The following is a 21,706-nucleotide window of genomic DNA, read 5'->3' as shown; positions in this document are numbered from 1 at the left end:
TTGGGGGTGGTGTCAGCACACAGCCTCCTTCTAAAAACAAGTAGAAGAGAGAAAATATTTTAGATTAGGAATCTAAAGATAGGTTATTTGTCCACCATAGGAGAGCAGACTTCCAAACACAAATACATCCTATTTTCTCCTCTGTGATTTGCCACATGTCATATACCAAGGCATGAAATCAAAGTCCTGCAAGCCTCCATAGGCCTTGTGCTCACATCAGCTCCTGCTGGGTGTGAAATGCAGTCAGCAGCAGGCACACAGCTCACACCTCAGGGCAGTGCTACCTAAGGCAACAAACTGCTGTCTGAAGTGAAAAATGGACCCATTGCCCTCACTAACAGAGGAGACACAGCCCTCTCCCCAAGCCAAGTGCATCCACTTCAGTGTTTCTGTGATATTCTTCTGCCTAAACACCTCCATAATGAACTTTAGGCAAGCAACAGCAGAGCTCAGCACGGAAAAGCAAAGCTGAAATAGTCCCTAAAAGAAAGATTAGCCTCAAGACTGCCCAAATTTGAGCAGGTTTCAAGTGAATCACAACTCCATGGGCACAGGTAGAGTGCTAATTGGAAGTGTCTTCTCTTTGTGCACTCAGCCATTCTCTACTGAACAACATACCAGAAAGCTTGATTTTATTATCTTCCTTAGAGCAGTGTTTGGTTTCTATTTCCTAACTTACTGTGGTCAGAGTTTTATCTCTGTAACTGAGCATAATGCTATGACATTCATACCTAGTGTTTTAGATCATAAAAGAAGCTCTGAGTTAAATTAAATAGCTCCAACGAGAGCTCTCATGCTCTGAATCTAACCTTTCTGCTTAAGATAGGGCAGAGTTGATTTGCTTCAGCTTTGTTTCTCCTTAAAACGTGAGCTGTATTTCACCGCTGGAATCCTAAAAGGAAGTCACTGCCACCCACTGCCTGCCCCGGGACTCTGTCACCAGGGGAGCCAGGCCAAGTGAGACAACAATTTTCACCGCACAGCCTGCAAAACCGTAACGCGCTGGAACAAAAGCAAAACCGCAAGAACAGTCCCGAAGCCTCTCCGCTGGCTAACTGTCAAAGGTGCTTTTGCTGTGGCCGAGCAGCAGCCAGCGCTCACAGCCAGGCGTGCATCCTCGTCCCCGCTTATTAGGTCCCAAAGGCACCACCCCGAGAGCCTCCCAGTCCCCAGGAAACCGGGAAGCGGCTGGGCGTGAGTAATTCCCTGGACGCTGCTCGGGGCTCCCTTTTTCCCCAACAGGCGCTGGTCACCAGCCCGGCCCCTCCGCTGCCTCATGCCCAGCACCGAGCAAGCACGCTACTCAGCCGTACCCCGCACCGGCTACCGCCAGAACGAGGCGGGGGCTCCTTTCTCAGAGCTAACTCTAACGGACTCCTCGCCGCCGGTCACCCGCCCCGTAGGAACGGCGGTTAAGGGAAGCAGGGCCCGGGCCGCCCTAGGCAGGTGAGCCCTCACCTCTCGATAACCGAGGCGAGCAGCTGAGGGAGCTCCTTCATCTCGAAGGCCGAGTAGGAAGCGGAGAGCAGCGGCCGCACCGCTACTTCCCAGCCCGGCTCCGCCGCGGCCCCCGCGCCGCCGCCCGCCGCCGCCATCTTGCCGCTCCGCTGGGTGAAGGGGGGCCGCGGCGGCGGAGGGGGGGACGGCGGGGCCGGAAGCGCCTCCCCCCCCACGCGCGGCGAGACAGGAAGTGACCTAAAGGCCGCGCGCGCATGGCGCCCCCTGATTGGAGGAGACGGAGGGCCTGGTCGAAGCGCGTGCGCAGTACATGAGTCAGCAACTTTGCAGGCGGCGCATGCGCCGCGAGGGAGCCTCGCCTGGCGAGAGTGCGGCACATGCGCAGTACCAAAGCCCTGGGAGCTGCCCTGGGGGCCGAGCTTCGAATAGCCGAAAAAGGCAAGAAAAAACCCCAGTCAGTCACAGCTCTTCAGCACGCGGCTTTTATTGAGGCGATCTGCACAGGGAGGACGTGGCTGATGGGACACAGCCTCTCACGGGGCTTATCAGTCGCTGAGACAGTTCGGTGTGACAACTGAAATCCATCTACAAGGAGTTAACCACTAGGATCTGGATGGGAAACGGTGCTGGGTTCCTCACTCCTGAACCCAGAGCAACCTCCCTGTTGTACACCACATAAAAAAGGTCCATTAAAAAATAAAAAAAGAGAAGGAATTAACATCACCACCATAATAAATAAAGAACATGGGAGAGAGTTGCCATTCAAATTCCTCCCACAGCCCTGCAATCTAATTAAGAGACCCCATGAGGCCATTTCTCACCAACACCCCACCCACTTTCTAACCTTCTTCCCAATGCTATGACCCACATCTCCTCCTCTTCTCAGGCCTGGTTCGCACATTACCAATCCTAGCATTCACAGCCCAGCAGATGACCACCTCTCCATCTTCCTCTCACCAAGATGCTCATTCTGGCTGGCACTGAGCAGTGAGGAGGAAGCAGGCACCTGTCCTGCAATGCCACTGGGGAGACAGCAGGTTTTAGGTCTTTAACAGAGGTTTCAGAGAGTTCTTTTTGAGTCATAACAGGTTGATGTCTCTTTTCCATCTCTTCTCACTGGGAGACAGAGTTGTGTTAGCAGATCTCCTTAACGTCTTCCAGCAAAAACGTTCGCTAGGTGTACCCAAGGTGGAATTTCTAACCAAACCCAGCAGCACTGTAGGGTGGCAGATCTTCAGCCTGTCCAGATCTCAAATACATTCTCCAGCCTTGGCCCTCCAGCACTCACAGCCCTACCGCCAGGCACGGTTGAGCAGCTTCACCTGAGCCAGTCTCTTTGTGATCATTGTGGCAAAAACCAGCCCGAAGAGGACGCTGCTTATCAGCACGTAGTCATAGTCATCTTTCAGCACATCAAACTGCTTTGATGGGTACACTCTTGTCTGGTAGATGTCCAAGCCATAGGCAACAACCTAAAGAGATAAGATCATGGAGTTACTCATAGAAGCTTTGAGCTTAAGGAGGTTGCAGTAAGGTGGGTGTCGGTCTCTTCTCCCAAGTAAATAGGGTTAGGGCAAAAGGAACCAGCCTCAAGTTGTGTCAGGGGAAGTTTAGGTTGGATATTAGGAAGAATTTGTTTGCTGCAAGAGTGGTCAGGCATTGGAACAGGGTGCCCAGGGAGGTGGTAGAGTCCCCATCCCTGGAGGTGTTCAAGAAACATGTGGCCATGCCACTTGAGGCCACGGTTTGATGGCAGCACTCAATCTTAGACATCTTTTCCAACCTTAATGATTCTATAGCTGGAACAGGTTACTCAGAGGAGCTGTGGAGGCTCCAAGTGCTCAAAGCCACGTTGGATGAGGCCTTGAGCAACTTGGTCTTGGAGGAGGTGTCCCCTGCCCATGGCAGGACAGGGTTGGAACTGGATGATCTTTAATGTCCCTTTCAACCCAAACCATTCTGTGACTCTATGATTCTACACCACCAAACATATCAGAAGTGATTGACTGAGGTCTATAGTTGTGACTAACAGCAGAAATGTTTAAGTGGTATCAGAAGTTACAAACCTCCCTGGCACATGCTGCAGCACCATGCTGCTCTACCAACAGACCCCAATGTCACATATTGAAGCCACCACCCTGCACTCACCAAACAAGTAGACTCTAGGCCAGAGGGGGCTGTATAAATCCCTCTCATTCGGGATATGGTTTGATTGTAGTTGATAAACCTCTCAGCATGGATCTGCACATCAGGGGAGTATGGAATCAGGTTCTCTTCTCTGAAAGGCATTTGAAGAGAAATTAAACTCCAGTGAAACAGTACATGGAGGCCATCATTTGTGTTTCCTAATGTGATCATCAACAGCTGACCTAAACCAGCAAACTGAGCAGCTTTTCCCAAAGCAGATTCAATTTTGTTGCAGGATGAAAATCAAAGAGGCCAGCTGGGTCAGACCATACAGCAGCAGCCTTCTATCAGGCTTCTGAAGTTTTAAAACCAGCGTAATTCTAAGCACTTTAGAGGGTTGTGCAGACAACAGGCTGGGTTTGCCCACATCCCAAGAGCTGCTGCATCCCAGGCAAATTCCCTCTGCTGTCATAAACCACCACCAAAGCAACTTCATTTGATCCTATATAAGAATTACCCTGAATCTGCCCAGGATGAGCTGTTCTGCTTCACATTACCCTGCCAATCCACCCCCTCTTCCAAGCTTCCCAGGAACAGCTTTTATAGAGCATCCCTTACCTGCTTTGTTCTGTGGGGACCTCTGGGCGTCGAGGATCCAGCAGAGCCTTTGGCAGGGAGAGGATGGCCCCGGAGGGAAGCCCAACTGTGCATTAAAAGAGACACAGCTTAAAAACGGCCATTTCTGACAGCATTTTTGAACACCTAACATAAACACACTCCTGCTGCTTATACTTGAACCTGCCAGTAGGTCCAAGGCAGGACTTTTGGTGGCCAATTGCATTTTTTGTACCAAACCTGGCTGGTGGATGTGAGAAAGACATTCATGAGGATAGGCTGAGGGAGCTGGGGTTGTTCAGTCTGGAGAAGAGAAGATTCCAGGGGGACCTTAGAGCTGCCTTTCAATACCTGAAGACAGCCTAAAGGAAGGTTGCAGAGGGACTTTTCCTGTCTAGAGACAGGACGAAGGGGAAGGGTTTAAAGCTAAGGGAGAGTAGGTTGGGACTGGATCTTAAGAAGAAGTTCTTCGGTACAAGGGTGATGAGACACTGGAACAGGTTACCCAGAGTGGCTGTGGATGCCCCCTCACTGGAGGTGTTCAAGGCCAGGCTGGATGAGGACTTGAGCAACCAAGTCTAGTTGAGAGGTGTCCCTGCCCATGGCAGGGGGGTTGGAGTAGATGATCTGTGAGGTCCCTTCCAACCTGAGCTGTTCTGGGATTGTGAAGGGAACAGCATGGACTTACCCAGCAGGTGCCGGCTGGTGATGCCTCGCTCGGTGATGGTGGCCTCCATGGCACTGATAGCAGAAGGGAAGATGTAAGATTGCTGCAGGACCTGAGGTAGAATCGGGCGGTCGAGGGAGCTGTAGGCTGTGGCATTGTATTGCTCTGTGCCCTCATACAGCTCCAGCACAGTGAACTCGTTCCGCCGAGCCTTCGTGTTCCAGTACTGGTACTGAGAGAGAGAAGCAGAGACAAGAGGTAGCAGGAAACCACAGAGAATGGTCAAAGGTTGCCTGGCAGAAAAGGACCTGGGGTGCTGGTTGACAGCTGGCTGAAGATGAGCCATCAGCGTGCTCAGGTAGTCAAGAAGGCCACCAGCAGCAGCCTGGCTGGGATCAGTAGTGGTGTGAGCAGCAGGACCATGACAGGGATTGTCCACCTGTCATAAGATGTAGCCTACATCTTGAATGTTGTCTTCAGTTTTGGGCTTCTCACTCCAACAAGGATATTGAGGGATTGGAGCATGTCCAGAGAAGGGCAAGGAAGCAGGTGAAGGGTCTGGAGAACAGGGCTGGTGAGGAGCAGCTGAGGGAACTGGGGGTGTTGAGCCTGGAGAAAAGGAGGCTGAAGGGAGACCTCACTGCTCTCTACAACTCCCTGAAACAGGCCGGAGTCAGGTGGGCGTTGGTCTCTTCTCCTTAGGATCAGGTGATGGAACAAGAGGAAATGGCCTGAAGTTGTGCTAGGGGAGGTTTAGGTCGGACATGAGAAGCGATTTCTCTTTTGCAAGAGTGGTCAGGCATTGGAACAGGCTGCTCAGGGGGGTGGTGGAGGCACCATCCCTGGAGGCATACAGGAAACGTGTGTCCATGGCACTTTGGGACATTGTTTAGCAGCCATGATGGTGTTGGGTTGATGGTTGGACTCTATCCTGGAGGGCTTTTCCAACCCTAACAATTCTATGATTCTATAAAATGTCCCCTCCACGAATGTTCAGCCCCCACCTTCCCAACATAAAGAAGAAGGTGAGAATAAACTTACCACCACCCAGTTCTCTGAATGAACCATGTGGACAGGTCCCTTTGCTTTCTTCTGCACTGAGGAGTGGATGATCCTGCCTGTGACCCCATCAATCAGATATATCCCAATGAAAGTGCGCTCGTGGTGCGTGTCTGTGCTCTCCGTCACCACAGCAAGCAGGTTGGGGTTCAAGGACTAGAAAAAAAAAAAACAAAAAAAAATCCCAACTGAGATCCCTACTTGAGTACCACAGGCACCTTGTTTAGCAGCTGAGGAAGTGCTATTTCCTCATTAGCAGGTGTCTGATGGATTTAATTGCTGCATGAAAACATTTCTTCCTAGAAGACATCTCCACCAAAACGAGCTAAGGGTTATGGACACTGATGCATATATAGAAAAACAAAAATAGCACTGCAGGGCAGTTCATCTCAAGGCAGTGCCTAAGGAATGGTGCTGAGGTCTTCCTGGGAGGTGAAATGCAGCCACAAGAAGTCAACCAGGAGTTGCCAGGGCACCTTATAGAGAACACTGCGGTCTCCCATGACGCGGCCCTGGGAGTGCACGTGCTCGTTGGACCTCTTCCCTTTCACCGCCACTATCCTCTGCAACTCAGTGGGGATGACCACCTCCCAGCTCTCCTCTGTTGTCAGGTCCTGCAAGAAAAAAAAGAGAGTGGTGGAGGAGTTTTATCTTGCCTTCAAAAGACACCATTCCCACCAATAAAACATTGGGAGCTTTCTATGCTTTTCAGTTATAAAAGTTCCTCAGGCACGTTTGGAGGCTAAGCTGTTTCTCCCCTGAGCAAAACTCTGTGAACCAAAGGAAGAGATTTGCTCTTTGACTGGAAGAGTTCTCAAAGACTGGCACAGGCTGCCCAGGGAGGTGGTTGAATCCCCATCCCTGGAGGGGTTTCAAAGCCCCAGAGATGTGGTGCTGAGGGCCATGGTTTAGCCCCAGCCTTGGGAGAGTTAGAAATGGTTGGACTCCATGACCCTTCCCAACCAAAAAGATTCTGTGATTCTCTGATTATCCAAAGGACACTTAGGAAAGTGATGTCACTTAAGACTGTGATGACTTTTTCATACCTTTTTCAGCCTGAATCCAGAGAGCTTTCCCTGCTCAGCATCCACGAGATAGAAAAAGATAGAATGAGCTATTTCTTCTAACTGGCGAAGGACATTTTTAGTTGCTGGGAAAGGTGTAACCTGGAAAAGAAGAATTGAAACACAAATTCCAAACCAACTCACACACAAAAGGAGAGGAAAAAAAAAATACCCAAACCAACACAGAAAGATTATTTCAAACATGTTTATCAGGATGAGGTTTGACTTAACCAGAATAACCTCATTGTTTTGTGTGAAACGTGACCAAACAACATTTTTGTTTTCCACCTTGCTCCAAAAGGGAGGGGAATAATTAAATACATGGCTGAAGAAAGCTGCCTCCAGGCAAAGCCATTTACCTTGTACTCATCATCAATTAAGAGCAGCACTTTGGCATAGTCTTGATCCATAATGGGCAGAAGCAGAGTCTGAAGAATTGGACGCTTCAAAACAGGGGGAGCTACTTGACTTCTCTTCCCAAAGATGGGGTTAAAGACATACAGGAAGCTCTTTTTGGTTTCCTAAAAGCAAAGAAGAGAGGCAAAACTCTTCCTAAGTTGGAAAACCCAGGAATTCCTAAGTTGGAAAACACTTCCTAAGATGGAAAACCCTTCCTAAGGTGAAAAACTCAAGACTTCCGAAGCTGGAAAACTCTTCCTAAATTGGAAAACTCAGGAATTCCTAAGCTGCAAAACCCTTCCTAAGCTGCAAAACCCTTCCTAAGCTGCAAAACCCTTCCTAAGCTGCAAAACCCTTCCTAAGCTGCAAAACCCTTCCTAAGCTGCAAAACCGAGCTGATTTCCTACCTGCTTCTTCTTGGCCTTGACCATACTAACAAAAAACCCCAGGAGACATCTTTGGCTTAACATAAAAACAACCACTGTGTGAAAATCTCTCAAGAACAAGTCTTTATTTTGCTGCTTTAGGTTTGGAGCTGAAGAAGGGAGAAATGGATTTGATTCCAGCTTTGGCCAGAGCCTTCTGTGCTGCAGACATCTTGAAGTTTGCTTTTTTTTGGTTTTCAGATTGGTGCTGTTTATCTTAGTATAATCCTGTTCTGCTTCCACAGGGACATCTGATTATTTCCTTTCCTTCACTGGTGGCTCTGGTACTGGGCTTGTAAATTCTGGGAGCCCTAAGTATTTCACCAACTCCTTACTCAGATCTTCAGGAATATATAGAAGAAAATTATATAATCCAGGGTGTGCCCTGGATTCAGCCACTCCATCCTCAAAACATTCTTTGGACATGCATAGACTCCATCCCACATTTCTCGACCAAAGCCATTCTGTGCCACAACACAGTGCTGGTGGCTTTAAATCCCATCTGCCACCTGCTGAGGCAGTCTCAACACAATAACATCTCCTCCTGAGGCCTGGAGCACAAAACATCCTGCAGCTAGCTAAAGGGCAGCCATGGTCACCTAGCTAATGGGGACAACAGAGGATTTAACTCACAGGACCAAAGAAACTGGATGGAATTATTTCCTTTGTTTCAATGAAAGGCTTCAAAATGAGCAGCCTTAAATTTGTTTTAAGCAGAGTTTTGTGTCTGCTTCCCTTCAGCTCTCACTCTGCTTCCCTTCAGCTCTCACTCTGCTCCTGTCCCCACATCAGTGGGTAACCAGATAATACACCCAAGATCTTTTTTCCTTCACCCCTTCAATGGGCAGACTTCCCACTAGGCAGGTTCAGTAGAGGGACAGAGGAAAGGGACTCACCTTGTCCTTAACAAGCAAGGTACACTGTGGGGGGTGTGGGAAATGAGCTGTTGTTCTCTGGACCATCAGCTTGAAGGAGGAGCCTGGTCTCACATTCCTGAGATACTGCTTCCACAGGATGGTGCCAGAGCTGCTTTCAATACCAAAAAGCTGAGGAAGGAGACACAGGAAAGCTCAGAACAAGACATCTTCCACACTCACAGATTCATAGAATGGTTTGGGTTGGAAGGGACCCTAAAGGTTATCCAGGTCAAATCCCCTGCCATGAAGAAGGACACCTTCCACTAGCTCAGGTTGCTCAAGGCCTCATCCAGCCTGGCCTTGAACACCTCAAGGGAAGGGACATCCACAACCTCCCTGGGCAACCTGTGCCAGTGTCTTTCCTCACTGGAAGGAATTTCTTCCTAATCTCCAGTCTCAATCTCCCCTCCTCAGGCTTCAATCCATTCCCTCTTCTCCTGTTACTACATTCAAGCACTGCATCTTTCCTTGGGATATGAAAAATCAGGAAGAGTCTTAGTTCCTCTCCAAAGCTACCACAAAACATTCTGCCCATCTTCTCACAACATTCTGCCCAAAGCCTGGCTAAAAACAGGGGTGGGAATTCAGAGCTGGGCCTCTTGCTTCAGAAACAGATTCCTGCCCTAATTTCCTCACCTTTCCTGAAGCAGTGACCATCACCATCATCTTCTGGAGGTTGAATTCATCTCTGGCCAAATTGTCAATGTTAATCTCATTTTTGATCTGGCTCCGGGGTTTTCTGGCGTCGTAGAACATCTTCCAGAGGTGAGCAGTCCAGGCTTGCAGCAGGATGAGTTGGGAGGACAGCCTCTTCAGAAACATGCCCAGCAAGCCATCTGCAGGCAGGCCAAGGGTGGTAATGAAAGGGAACAACCATTCTGGCCCACTCCATAACTGAAATGATGGTCTCAGCCAGCAGAAGAAACACTGCCATGCATGAACAAAAGCTAATTCTCTGCTTCTGCCTCCCACTCCAGAACAGCAGAGCTTTAGTTACCATTTCTATGCCAGACCCTGGCATTTGCCAACCTTTGCCTACTTCACATTGGTATAGTTCCTTCCAAGAGATGACCCTAACCATCAAAGCAAACCTTCCTGCAGAGCACACAACCTCCTCCTTTATATTCACACAGTCATTTTGCTTGGCAAAGCCCTTTAAGATCACCCAGTCCAACCCTTCTGGGCCCCTCAGTTTAGGAAAGATGTTGAATTGCTGGAGCATGTCCAGAGAAGGGCAACGAGGCTGGTGAGAGGCCTTGAGCACAAGCCCTGTGAGGAGAGGCTGAGGGAGCTGGGGGTGTTTAGCCTGGAGAAGAGGAGGCTCAGGGGAGACCTCATTGCTGTCTACAACTACCTGAAGGGAGGTTGTAGCCAGGAGGGGTTTGGTCTCTTCTCCCAGGCAACCAGCACCAGAACAAGAGGACACAGTCTCAAGCTGCGCCAGGGGAGGTTTAGGCTGGAGGTGAGGAGAAAGTTCTTCACAGAGAGAGTGGTTGTCCATTGGAATGTGCTGCCCAGGGAGGTGGTGGAGTCACCATCCCTGGAGGTGTTCAAGAGGGGATTGGACGTGGCACTTGGTGCCATGGTTTAGATAGGCATGAGGTGTAGGGTGACAGGTTGGACTCGATGATCCTTGAGGTCTCTTCCAACCTTCTTGATTCTTGATTCTTCTCTAACTCTCCCAAGGCTGGGGCTAAACCATGGCCCTCAGCACCACATCTCTGGGGCTTTGAAACCCCTCCAGGGATGGGGATTCAACCACCTCCCTGGGCAGCCTGTGCCAGTCTTTGACAACCCTTCCAGTCAAAGAGATCTCTTCATTTGGTTTACAGAGTTTTGCTCAGAACAGCAACAGCTCAGCCTCCAAATGTACCTGAGGAACTTTTAACCCTGAAAAGTAGTGTCTTATTGATGGGGATGGTGTCTTTTGAGGGCAAGATAGAACTCCTCCACCACTCTTTCTTGCAGGGCCTTTCTTTCTCACTGCTACACTGTGTCTGAAGAAGGATATACACCTAAAGCTTACCTATAAGCCCCCCCCTAAAGCTTCCCCACCTCTAAGGTCTGTATCATCCCTTGCACTCATTACTCAGAATAAAATAAGCCCTTGAAGTAGAAAAATTAAACCAGTGAATTGTGCCCAACTAGGGTTTATATTTAGCTTCTCAAAATAAGCAAAACACCAGACTTCAACCAGATGTCACCACTGAGGAAAGCAAGCAGAGGAGCTCAAGTTCCACTAGGAAGCATTAGTAGGAATCAGAAAACACTGCATGCAGTCTGAGGTTACCTTGAATGGCTGCATCCAGGAGAGCAAGAAACGAAACAGAACAAAAGAAAGCAAAAACAGAAGCTATTGCAAGTGAAGTCTTTCAGAAAGGGGTCAAAGGGAAAAGGACACATGGGTAAAACCCCTCCTACTGCTGCTGGGGTTTACTATGGCAATGTCACACACTCATGACATCTGCATTTGGCATTGGGCTTCAAAGGCTTGGACAGAAATGGGTTTATTTCTGCTCAGTTTAACTGTCATCAGTGACATGTGAATCCTGACTGTCAGCTTAGAGGAAAGAGAACACAATAAATACATTTATTGAGAAGAAAACCAAACCCACAAAGGTAATTCTGTTCAATTTATGGCTTACCTGCTTTCTTGCCAAACTCTCCCTCCAACTCAGCCTGGGCACCTGTCAGGGGTAGATCTACCATCTCCAGGCTTACCACTTCTGCTAGTGACTCCTCTCTACTCCAGACAACTTTTCCTGGAAAGAAATGAGTAGAACATTGGAAAACTCAACTGAATATCTGGGAACAGGCTCACTCAATATAAGCCTTCCAGTGGCCTTTCAAATGCAAATCCTTATTCTCAATAAAATGCAAAACTCTGTGTGTGTGTATCTGGCCAATATCATCTGATTATCTATTCTGTAAAATACTTTATGGATCTGCAGCCACTGTTGGAAAATACCCTAGAGGGTTAGTAAAAGCCATCTGGGGTTTTAAGAGTTAACAGTCATTGAGTCCATCTAAAACAGACACACAAAGTGAACACCTGGCTGCCTTTTCAGCCCTAGAAAGTTCATGTCTTTGAGATGGGCTCTCAACTCTTCCTGCAAATTAACATCTTTGCCTTGAGGATCTTTTCTGAAGGAACTCTGGAAGATTTATAACAGAACTTAAAACTCTCATTCCTCAAAAGGAAGTTTTAAATCTGCAGAACACCCTTGAATTCAAAGGCTTTGTCTACACTAAGAAAACTGCAGAATTCTTTTCTCAGATGAGATGTCTTCTGGGGTGGAAGAGGCTCCACAATCATTCCTGGGACTTAGTTAAATTTCATTTTGTTATTCCCAAGGGAAGCAATGATAAAATATCACCATTTGGGAGTTTATTCTAGTCCTACAGTGGCAATGTGTGTGCTGCAAGTTACCTGGCTGCTGGAGGAACATCAGCATGTGGTCTTCTGTTTGCACCAAGGCTCGATAGCCCACTGAGTCATCCTTCTTCAGGAAAACTTGGATGTATAGCTGGGAAAAGAGAGGAAAACAGGGAGGTTAATGATCACACCATCTCCTTGGAGAACACAGAACTCCAGGGTGAAAGAAAGAGTGGGGTTGCATGCAGTAATCTGGTGTGTCTGCAGAATGCCTTTGTCTGAAGGTGAAATCAAATCAGAGCAGGGAGGGCTCTGCAGGTCTGAACACCCCAGGACTGAAATAATCCTTCTCTGCTCACCTGCTGTGGCTTGGTCCCACTCTGCTCCAGGGTAAAGGTAATCGTGGTATCCAACAGTCTTTGTCCAGTTTCAACCAGGTAGAGATTAATATTGTAGGTTTGATTGGAACAGGTTAAGGAGTCCTGTAACAACAGGCAGAAAAGAGCTGAGTTAAACATCAATGCCACAGCAAACTCTGCAGGAGGATTTCCCTTTTAGCAAGAGCTGTGGCTTTTAAGGTACTTTCAGATTATACAGATGGAGCTGCTCCAAAACATCAGTCACTACAAAGATGCTGCAACACCTTTCTCATGCTGTTCCTGCACACAAAGGAATGAAAAAGACTCTCAAGAGCTTCTACACTTCTTGGGAACAAGAGCACTTCATACCTGCTTCCGGGCCTCCTCCAGAGTACCTCCAGCATGAAGGCCTTCAGCACTTCCAGGTTTCTGAAATGAAAAAAAAAAAAAAAAAAAGAGGTAATGAGGCTGCAGACCCCAGGAAGCATACAAAAAAAAAATCAGGGTTCTGAGTGACTTACAAGACTCAGCTTGAGTCTGAAAAAAAGGCAGGAAACAATTCTGTTCTGTTCTGTTCCTCTTCAAAATGAAACCTTGCTAAGTTTGGCACCCCACCCCCCCACCCCCCCCCAAGAAATGAAATCCTCTACAGATCAGGAAAGCCAATTGCTAGGTGACACGCTCACCTTACACAAGGCTGTGCACAGGACAGCAGAGAGTAACAGAATTCTTTTAGTTGGAAAAGACCTTTAAGATCATCACCAGTCCAGCCATTAACCCAGCACTGCCAGGTCACCACTAAACCATGCCCCTCAGCACCACATCTCCACAGCTTTGAAACCCCTTCAGGGATGAGGACTCCACCACCACCCTGGGCAGCCTGTTCCAGAGTCTGGCAACCCCTCTGGGGAAGAAACTCTTCCTCATGTTCAGCTTAAACCTTCTTTGGCACAGCTTGAGGCCATTTCCTCTTATCCTATCTCTTGCTCCTTAGGAGAAGAGACCAACACCCACCTGGCTCCAACATCCTTTGAGGGAGTTGCAGAGACAGAAGATCTCCCCTGGGTCTCACCAGAGAAAGCTTTAGCTGAAGATAACCAAGGTGCTTCACATGTCTTAGAAACTAATTACAGTGTCCTGTTACTCAATGCTACTCCCCATCCCTGGGGCTGTGAAGGAAAACACTTGTGGAACCCACCCCCAGTGCACATCCATACCAAAACTGAGCTGGTGACAACAAACAAGCAAATTGTCCTCACCAGTTCACTCCTGCAGGTCAGGACAGCAGCCACAGTTTTCTCTCCTGTTGTTGCAAAACTCACCAGAGCTGCCTGAAAAGAAAAACAAATAGCAGGAAATGATAAAGCAAACAAGAAACTGCCCAAATCCCTTAAAAAAAAAAAAATAACCAACCAAACAAACCATCTCTGTAATAAATTCAACCATACTGGAATTTAAACCAGGTGATCTTTCACAGCCAAATTAAATTTCATTGCTTTTAGCAAATAAGAAAATAACCTCTTGTAAGAATCTACCAGATGTTGTATCTCTTATGTTTGGTGTGAGGGTGCTGGAGGCCTGGAGCAGGCTGCCCAGAGAGGTTGTGGAGTCTCCTTGTCTGGAGAGCTTCCAAACTCCCCCCTGGCCATTGTGCTCCTGGGCAAGCTGCTCTGGGTACCCTGCTTTAGCAGGTGAGTTTGGATTGGATGATCTCCAGAGGTCCCTTCCAACCCCCACTGTGCTGGAATTCTGTGAAGGGTGAAACCAGTTCTGATAAAGATGGAAACAGTTGATCTGCCCCAGGTTTCTGAACCATCATGTCCAGTCTTACTGAGCTATTTAGAGCTTGTTTGCTATTCAAAATCCCTCAAAGCACTGCTGCTTTGATAGACATCTCTCTGCCAACCTCAAAACCAGGAAACTACCCCAAGACTGACAGTTGTTGGCACCAAAACACATCTCCACTGGCACCTGAAAATATTTCAGCAGCTAATATGAATGAAATCAAACACTTTTAAGTATTGCAGCCAGGAGCACAATGGAAAGGAGCAGCTCAGCAGCTTGTTCAGAACACTGAGTCCTGAGGTGTGTGCATTTCAAGCATTTTAAGCTGTAGTTGGCCCTCTCCCACAAGAGCATTTCTCTTGGTTACCTGCTGGAAGTCCCTAAGGTGACTGAGCAGCCCCTGCTTGTACTGCAGCAGGGAAAAGTGGCTTGGAGAGAGCTGCAGGAAGAACTGAGTCCTTGAAGCTCCAATGACATTGGGTTGAGTGGCCAATATCCTAGGCTGGAAGTCTTCAGCAAACTCCAGGTCAAGTGACTGTGGAAGAAAGACAAGTGTAAGTGTTGGTGCCAAGCAACAGGACTAGAGGAAACAATTACAAAAGCTGCAGCAGGGGAGGTTCAGGATGGATCTCAGGAAATATTTCTTCACTGAAAGGGCTGGAATGATCTGCTCAGGGCAGTGGTGGAGTCACCATCCCTGGAGGTGTTCAAGCACTGTATGGACCTGGCACTTAGGGACGTGGTTTAGTGTTCACCCTTCTGTGCTGGGTCGAGGGCTAGACTGGATGATCTTTGAGGTCTCTTCCACCCAGATGTATTCTGTGATTCTGCTGTGCTCCACTGAAACCAATCCCTTCCTTCTATCACCAGCAACACAAGCTTTAAGAAAAGGTTCCCCATGTCAGGGTTAACAAAGCAGAAGCAAAGATGTCTAGGCTGTCACTGGAGCTAAGCTCAGCCAGAAGGAATCATTAGACAGAAAGTTCTCTTTCCATTCTTTCAATTCATAGATTGCTCTCTCCACACACCTCTAATCATTCTCTAGTTTTACCAAAAGGAGAGCCCCCTGTGCTGCCAGGCTCAGTCAGACACCAGAGCAGCTGGAGAATGAATTCTGTACAGTGCTCTTCCAGCACTTCTCACCTGCAGTGGGATCTGCTTCATCTCCTGCTCTGTCTCCAAGGAGCAAACGTAGAGTGACTGCGAGTCCATGTCCACACAGACCAGCACTGCCTCCCCCACCACACCACACAGGCCATCTAAGCTCTCCAGCCATGGAGCTGCCACTCTGATCTGCCAAGAGAGACACAAAGAGATGAAGCTGTCAGTAGAACAAATCTTCAAAGAAACAACACGGGCACAAGCAAGAATTTAAACCAGCATTATTTCTAACCATGACCCTGGGAGAAACTCTCTCTCAGCTTGGGACTTCCTGTATTCATAGAACCATGGAATGGTTGGAGTTGGAAGGGACCTTAAAAATCATCCTGTTCCAACCCCCCTGCCATGGGCAGGGACACCTCCCACCAGCCCAGGTTGCTCAAGGACTCATCCAGCCTGGCCTTGAACACCTCCAGGGAGGGGACATCCACAACCTCCCTGGGCAATCTGTTCCAGTGTCTCACCACCCTCACTTTAAGGAATTTCTTCCTTATCTCCAGTCTAAATTTGCTCTCCTCAAGCTTGAATCCATTCCCTCTCATCCTGTCACTCCAAGCCCTTGTAAAAAGTCCTTTCCTTGCTTTTTTGCAGGTCCCTTCAGGTACTGGAATGGCACTGGATGGTCTCAACTAACAGCTGCAAGTCTAGTTCTGTTTTGTTTTCAGGAAATTCAGCAGTGAAATCCATTTATTGGCCCACAGGCAATACCACAGCAAAAGGAAAGTTTATCTGTACTACAACAATTAATTACTCTCCATACCACAGCACAGCCCACATAGTTGGAAGTCCATCTGTTAACATCAAATTCAGCATTTGGGATCCACAATCAAATGTTACCTGTTTTGTAACTTCTCCATCTTCTACACTGAATGTCAAAATAGTCAAGTGGCTCTGGGGAACAATTCCAAGCACGTGGATCACTCCAGTCCCATGGGAATACAGCATCTGGTACTGAGTAGCCTCACTGCAAGACAGCCAATGACCATGAATCGTTGTCTTCTCTCACAGTGTTATTTTCAGAAGCCAAAGGCAGGTACAGCATCCTTTCCTCTCTGTCAGAAGTTTACACTTCTACTTCAGACCTGCTCTTACCTCTCTGGTAAGTGTTCCACCCACTTCTGGTGGCCATTGGAGAGGTAGTGAAGAGAAATGGCTGCCTTCTTCAGCACTGCCACATATTTCACCACATCCTGCAGCCCCACCAAACTAGCCACCTGGAAACTAAGAAACAGGTCAGAAACTGTCAGCTAAAAAAATATTTTCTTCCAGGGAAAAAAAAAAATCCCCACTGAACATCTTCAAACACTTAAGATCAGTCTTGAAGTACAATTTATGGCCTCCTTTATCCTTGCTGATTTCAACTGAGAGCATGAGGCTGGAAGACAAACACCTCAAACCAGATGCAAGCTGAGCATGTTGTATATTTAAAAAGAAAATGCATCTATACAAATAATAATCTATCTTTTCCTCTTACTGGTTGCTAAGAAACAGAAACAGCATTAGATTTAACTGCCAGGCTCAGGCATTCCTAAGGATTTCAGCCAAATGTTGTTTCAGAAATCTTACATCTAACTTATTTTTCCTTATAATGCAAATTCAATGCAAATTAAATATAAATTTGCATATAATTTAAATGCAAATTCATTATAAGACAAAGTCAAGAATCTGTTTCTTCCTTCCTAGAAGCAGGAGACAGCGCAAACAGAACAGCCTACCTGCCAGTGTCCAGGGATGTCTCCCAGTTCAAGCCACCAATGTTGGTCTCCCAGGAACGCAGAATACGTCCAGCATTGGACACTGTGATGGCATCTGCCCAGGAAATGAAGGGGAGATGAACACAGAACTTGTGTTGATCACAGATCACCCCAGCAAATCCAACTTGTTGTCTAATACATGGTTGAGATCCCACATACAAAGATAACTGCAAGCCCCACACCATCTGCACGTTCATGAAAGGCCAAGAAGATGATTAGAGGGCTGGAACACCTTCCCTGTGGGGATAAGTTGCAAGAGTTGGGGTTGTTCAGCCTGGAGAAGGCTCTACAGTGACCTTAGAGCATCCTTCCAGCACCTGAAGGGGGCTACAGGAGAGCTGGGGAGGGACTTTGTGCAAATCTGTGGAGTGACAGGACGAGGAGCAATGGCTTTGAGCCAGGAGAGGGGAGATTTAGACTGGAGATTAGGAAGCAATCTTTACAGTGAGGGTGGTGAGATGCTGGAACAGGTTGCCCAAGGAGGCTGTGTGTGTCCCTTCTCTGAAGGCGTTCAAGGCCAGGCTGGATGAGGTTTTGTGCATCCTGGTCTAATGGGAAGTGTCCCTGTCCAAGGCAGAGGTGGCTGAAACTAGATGATCCCTAAGGTCCTTTCCAATCCAAACCATTCTATGATTCTCCTTACCTTGTCCATGGATCAACATTGCATCTATCACTCCTTCAGGAGTTCCCTTGTCCACATGGCGCCACACTGAAGGAAACAGTTAGGTAAAAACAAAATGTGTTCCTTTAAGGACATCTGCTCATTACAATTTTTAAGCCTAGACTCTTCGTGGCAATAAGGCTATGCACAGAACAAGCTGCCTGCCTTAAGCAAGAGCTGACTGAACCCTCTTAATCTAACAAAACAACATCACCAGCCTTAATTTATTAGAACGAAAAGCATGGTGCAACTTGATTGACACATTAGCTTTAGGGCAAAATGCACCTTCCCCACAACATAATCTCATTCACTTACAGATTTCACCGCTTCTGGAGTTCAGGGCAGCCACGACATTCTTTTCCGTGGCAACGATGAGCTTCTTCGAACCCTGCGAGGCCTCCAAGGAGGCGAACTTGAGTTTCCCCACATACTGCTGCCTCCTGGGAGAGGAAAAGAGAGAGGAGGTGAAACAGCACAACGAGGCAAAGGGCAAAGGCCTGCCGAGTCGCTGCTGCAGGAGGCAACACGGCAGGCCCAGGGTCTGCTTGCAGGACTTCGGCTCGGTGGGGGCGCCCCAGCTTTCCCCCAACACTCACCAGTCGAACTTGCCCACTTGGTCCTCATAGACTGCAGTCGCCAGGGGCAGCAGCAGCAGTGCCCATAGACCCGCCGCCATAGCGTCCTGGGGGCCTTAGCGTTTCTGGGCTGCCCTCGGCGCTGCCTGCGCGGAACTCCAGCCTGAGCATAGGCGGGTGGCATCAGGCACCACGCGAGGAGGCCGCGGGTGTTCCCAGCAGCCCGCACGCCGCCGAGGGGGCCTCGAAGCACGGCGGCGCCATGCCGAAGTCGAAGCGGGACCGCAAAGGTGAGCGCCCTTTCTCCTCCTTCGCTTCGCTCTCCCCATCCCCGCCTTAACGCGGCCTCTCTGCTCCTCTCCCGGTAGTCTCCCTGACGCAGACACCCAGGAAGGGATTGGAAGCCAAGCAGGCGCTGATCACTGAGGTAAGTACGGCGCGGCGCGATTCGGCCCTACCCGGCGCTCCGTTCCCGGCTAACGCCTGCCTTGCAGCTGCGGCGATGTGTGGACACCTACAAGTACATCTTTGTCTTCTCCGTTGCCAACATGAGGAACAACAAGCTGAAGGACGTCCGGAACGCCTGGAAGCACAGCAGGTGAGCCGGGATGACGGCGGGTGGTTGCTGCCCTAGTAGGGATCGCGACCCGGGGGCTGATCGGCCTCCTTCTCCTGTCCTAGGATCTTCTTCGGAAAGAACAAAGTGATGATGGTGGCGCTGGGCCGTGAGCCGAGCAGCGAATACAAGGAGAATCTGCATAAGGTAGGGGCTGGGGGTTATTCTGTGTGCCCCAAAGATGTACCTCACTCATGGAAAATGGAGCTGTTTGTTGGAAGAGGCCTTTAAGATCTCCAACCATTAACCCAGCACCACTAAGCCATGCCCCTTAGCACCACATCTCCACAGCTTTGAAACTCCACCAGGGACGGAGAGGCCAGCACTGCCCTGGGCAGTTGTCCTTGACAACACTTTGGAGAAGAAACTGTTCCTTGTGTCCAACCTAAATCTCCCCTGGTGCAACTTGAGGCCATTTACTCTTGTCCTATCACTTGTTCCTTGGGAGAAGAGACCAACCCCCACCTGGCTTCAGCCTCCTTTTCTGCTGTGTTGCCAGCATCCCACAGATAGCCTCTTTCTTCCAGGTCAGCAAGCACCTGAGAGGTGAAGTTGGTCTCCTCTTCACTAACCGTACCAAGGACGAGGTGGATGAGTAAGTACTCATCTGTCACACCTGTGGGGTGAAACTTTGAAATGCTGAGCAGCCTTCTTGCCACTCAACTACTTCACTGATGTTCCTCTTAAAACAGTGATCTCATTCTGCTGGTCTTTCTCTTGCCATCCTCCAGAGAGAGTTTAAATTTACTGCAGAGTCTCTGTCTTAGCCCACAGGATGTTATTTCCACAGCTAAAGCCCTTTTTAACCCTCTCAGGTGGTTCTCCAAATTCAAAGAGGTGGACTTTGCCCGTGCAGGGAACAAGGCAACATACACAGTAAGCCTGGACACGGGGCCTTTGGAGCAGTTCCCCCACTCCATGGAGCCTCAGCTACGGCAGCTGGGATTGCCCACAGCCTTAAAGAAAGGTATGTGCAGAGGAACAGTTAGGATTTTTGTCTATGCACGTAAGATCTCTTGAGGAGAACGTTAAATGTTCAAGTAGAATTTAGTCTAGAAGACACAGTGAACAGTGTTCTTCTTCAGCTGGTGCTAGAACTCAGTACCTGTTTTAGAATCAGAGAATTGCTTCAGTTTAAAAGACCTTTTAAGCTAAATCCAATCATTCCCTCCTAAGGCTGGGGCTAAACCATGTCTCTCAGCACCACATCTGCATGCCTCTGAAAATTCTCCAGGGATGGGGATTCAACCATCTCCCTGGGCAGCCTGTGCCAGTCCTTGAGAACCCTTTCAGTGAAAAAGTTCCTTCTAATGTGCAACCTAAACCTCCCCTGGTGCAGTTTGAGGCCATTTCCTCTCATTCTGCCACTTCTTGAGAGAAGAGACCAAACCTGACCTGGCTCCAGTCTCCTTTCAGGGAGCTGCAGAAAGCCAGGTGGTTTCTCCTCAGCTTTCTTTTCTCCAGGCTGAACAACCTTATTGCACCATCCTTCCCAAACTGCTGTTAAAGGCCAAGTAAACAACCAATTCCGTACGAGATTCCAGTCTTGGTCAGTGTCAATATCAAGGCCCAGCCTAACCTAGAGCATTCAGAAACCTGTTGTGGGAGATTTTTCAAGCTGATCTCACCCAGCTTCTTGGGGTGACGCTAACACTGGCCCTGGATGGCTGATGCCATGCAGTGTTTGAGGGAGTCTGAGCTCAGGCTTGTCCATTGTGAGCCTATTCCAAGAACTTCTGTTCCTGCAGGAGTGGTGACGCTGCTTTCAGATTATGAAGTCTGCAAAGAAGGAGATGTTCTCACCCCTGAACAAGCCCGTGTTCTGGTGAGTAATGTTGTGATGCAGCACCTCCTGTGAGCCCATACTTCCACTGAGACAAAATAATTAACTGTTGAGTTTAATTAGGCTGGAGGGTGTGAGTCCTCAGCAAAGGTGAGCAGTCAGTGGGGTGCAGCAAACATCCTTACATATCCCTAATTCGAGTGCTGAAACTCTGCAGCAATTATTTTCAGTCTTGCTTTGTTGCAGTCCCCATCTGGAAGTGGTATTTACCAAATAGCTGGAAATCACTAGAAATCTGGAAGCAATATTTACCCAACAAAAGGGGTTTTGCCAGGCTGGCCATGGAGACAATGAAGCAGGAATGATGGATTTTGGGTCCTTTTTCCTAGAAACTCTTCGGCTACGAGATGGCAGAGTTTAAAGTCACCATCAAATTTCTATGGAATTCTGAGACTGGAGACTTCCAGAAGCTTGTGGGAAACACATCAGAGGAGGAGGAGGAGGAAGAAGAGGAAGAGGACAATGATGATGACAGCAATGAGGACTAGCAGCAGTCCTTGTACTTGGACACCACTTTACTTCAGAGACAAAAAGAGGAGGATGTTTCCCTTCTCCATTTGCACCATGACAAGGACGATCACCCCAGATCAGCTTTTCAGCAGATGAGCTAATTATGGGATTTTTTTTATTTTTTTTAATATAAATCTATCTGTAAAACTCAGATGGTTGTCACTGCTGCCTGTTGCTGTTTGAGAACCCTGGGATCTGAGGAAATGCCACCTCAAAAATGACAGCTAGGCAGAAATGTAACAGCACCCCTGGCCCTGGGGAAGATGCTGAAGGTTTGGGTCTTCTTTTCTGGTAGGAGCTTCAGAAGAAGCTATTGAACTCTAATACCAAAACTA

At 48.4% G+C, this 21,706-nt stretch overlaps 3 protein-coding genes across 5 annotated transcripts in view; 1 reads left to right on the top strand and 2 right to left on the bottom strand.

The window, feature by feature from the left end:
• The window catches only part of UBR4 (ubiquitin protein ligase E3 component n-recognin 4), a 127,687-nt gene extending 125,260 nt beyond the window's left edge, over positions 1-2,427 (bottom strand). The window contains exons 1-2 of the mRNA XM_054394861.1: positions 2,416-2,427; positions 1,459-1,877 (exon numbers count right to left, since the gene is read on the bottom strand). Coding sequence (XP_054250836.1) covers positions 1,459-1,877; positions 2,416-2,427 — 431 coding nt within the window. The remainder of the gene's footprint in view (positions 1-1,458; positions 1,878-2,415) is intronic.
• EMC1 (ER membrane protein complex subunit 1) lies at positions 2,281-18,504 on the bottom strand. Of its 3 annotated transcripts, XM_054394909.1 has the most exons (24): positions 18,424-18,504; positions 18,143-18,267; positions 17,810-17,875; positions 17,128-17,221; positions 16,505-16,633; positions 16,250-16,376; positions 15,395-15,544; positions 14,619-14,786; positions 13,726-13,797; positions 12,836-12,895; positions 12,467-12,589; positions 12,162-12,258; positions 11,377-11,493; positions 11,022-11,030; positions 9,368-9,567; positions 8,711-8,860; positions 7,350-7,511; positions 6,973-7,092; positions 6,403-6,540; positions 5,909-6,082; positions 4,889-5,099; positions 4,204-4,288; positions 3,607-3,736; positions 2,281-2,930 (listed from the first exon to the last, which is right to left on the bottom strand). In XM_054394909.1, the coding sequence occupies exons 1-24, from the start codon at positions 18,501-18,503 to the stop codon at positions 2,751-2,753; spliced, it is 2,967 nt and encodes a 988-aa protein (XP_054250884.1). In that variant the 5' UTR covers position 18,504; the 3' UTR covers positions 2,281-2,750. The 3 variants fall into 3 exon arrangements, with proteins under 3 accessions (XP_054250884.1, XP_054250882.1, XP_054250881.1); XM_054394907.1 differs by lacking the exon at positions 11,022-11,030; XM_054394906.1 differs by lacking the exons at positions 11,022-11,030; positions 12,836-12,895 and having other exon boundaries at positions 12,467-12,658.
• A 154-nt stretch (positions 18,505-18,658) lies between these two features.
• Positions 18,659-21,486, top strand: MRTO4 (MRT4 homolog, ribosome maturation factor). The gene is made up of 8 exons (XM_054395129.1): positions 18,659-18,692; positions 18,771-18,829; positions 18,897-19,000; positions 19,084-19,165; positions 19,546-19,613; positions 19,834-19,985; positions 20,767-20,843; positions 21,191-21,486. Exons 1-8 carry the CDS (start codon positions 18,665-18,667, stop codon positions 21,347-21,349), a joined length of 729 nt encoding a protein of 242 aa, XP_054251104.1. The 5' UTR covers positions 18,659-18,664; the 3' UTR covers positions 21,350-21,486.
• The last annotated feature ends 220 nt before the right edge of the window (positions 21,487-21,706 follow it).

This window comes from Indicator indicator, chromosome 32 (genome assembly GCF_027791375.1).
Source record: "Indicator indicator isolate 239-I01 chromosome 32, UM_Iind_1.1, whole genome shotgun sequence".
Classification (NCBI taxonomy): Eukaryota; Metazoa; Chordata; class Aves; order Piciformes; family Indicatoridae; genus Indicator; species Indicator indicator.
The sequence above is the reverse complement of the archived record's forward strand: the minus strand, read 5'-3'. Positions and strand labels throughout refer to the sequence as shown.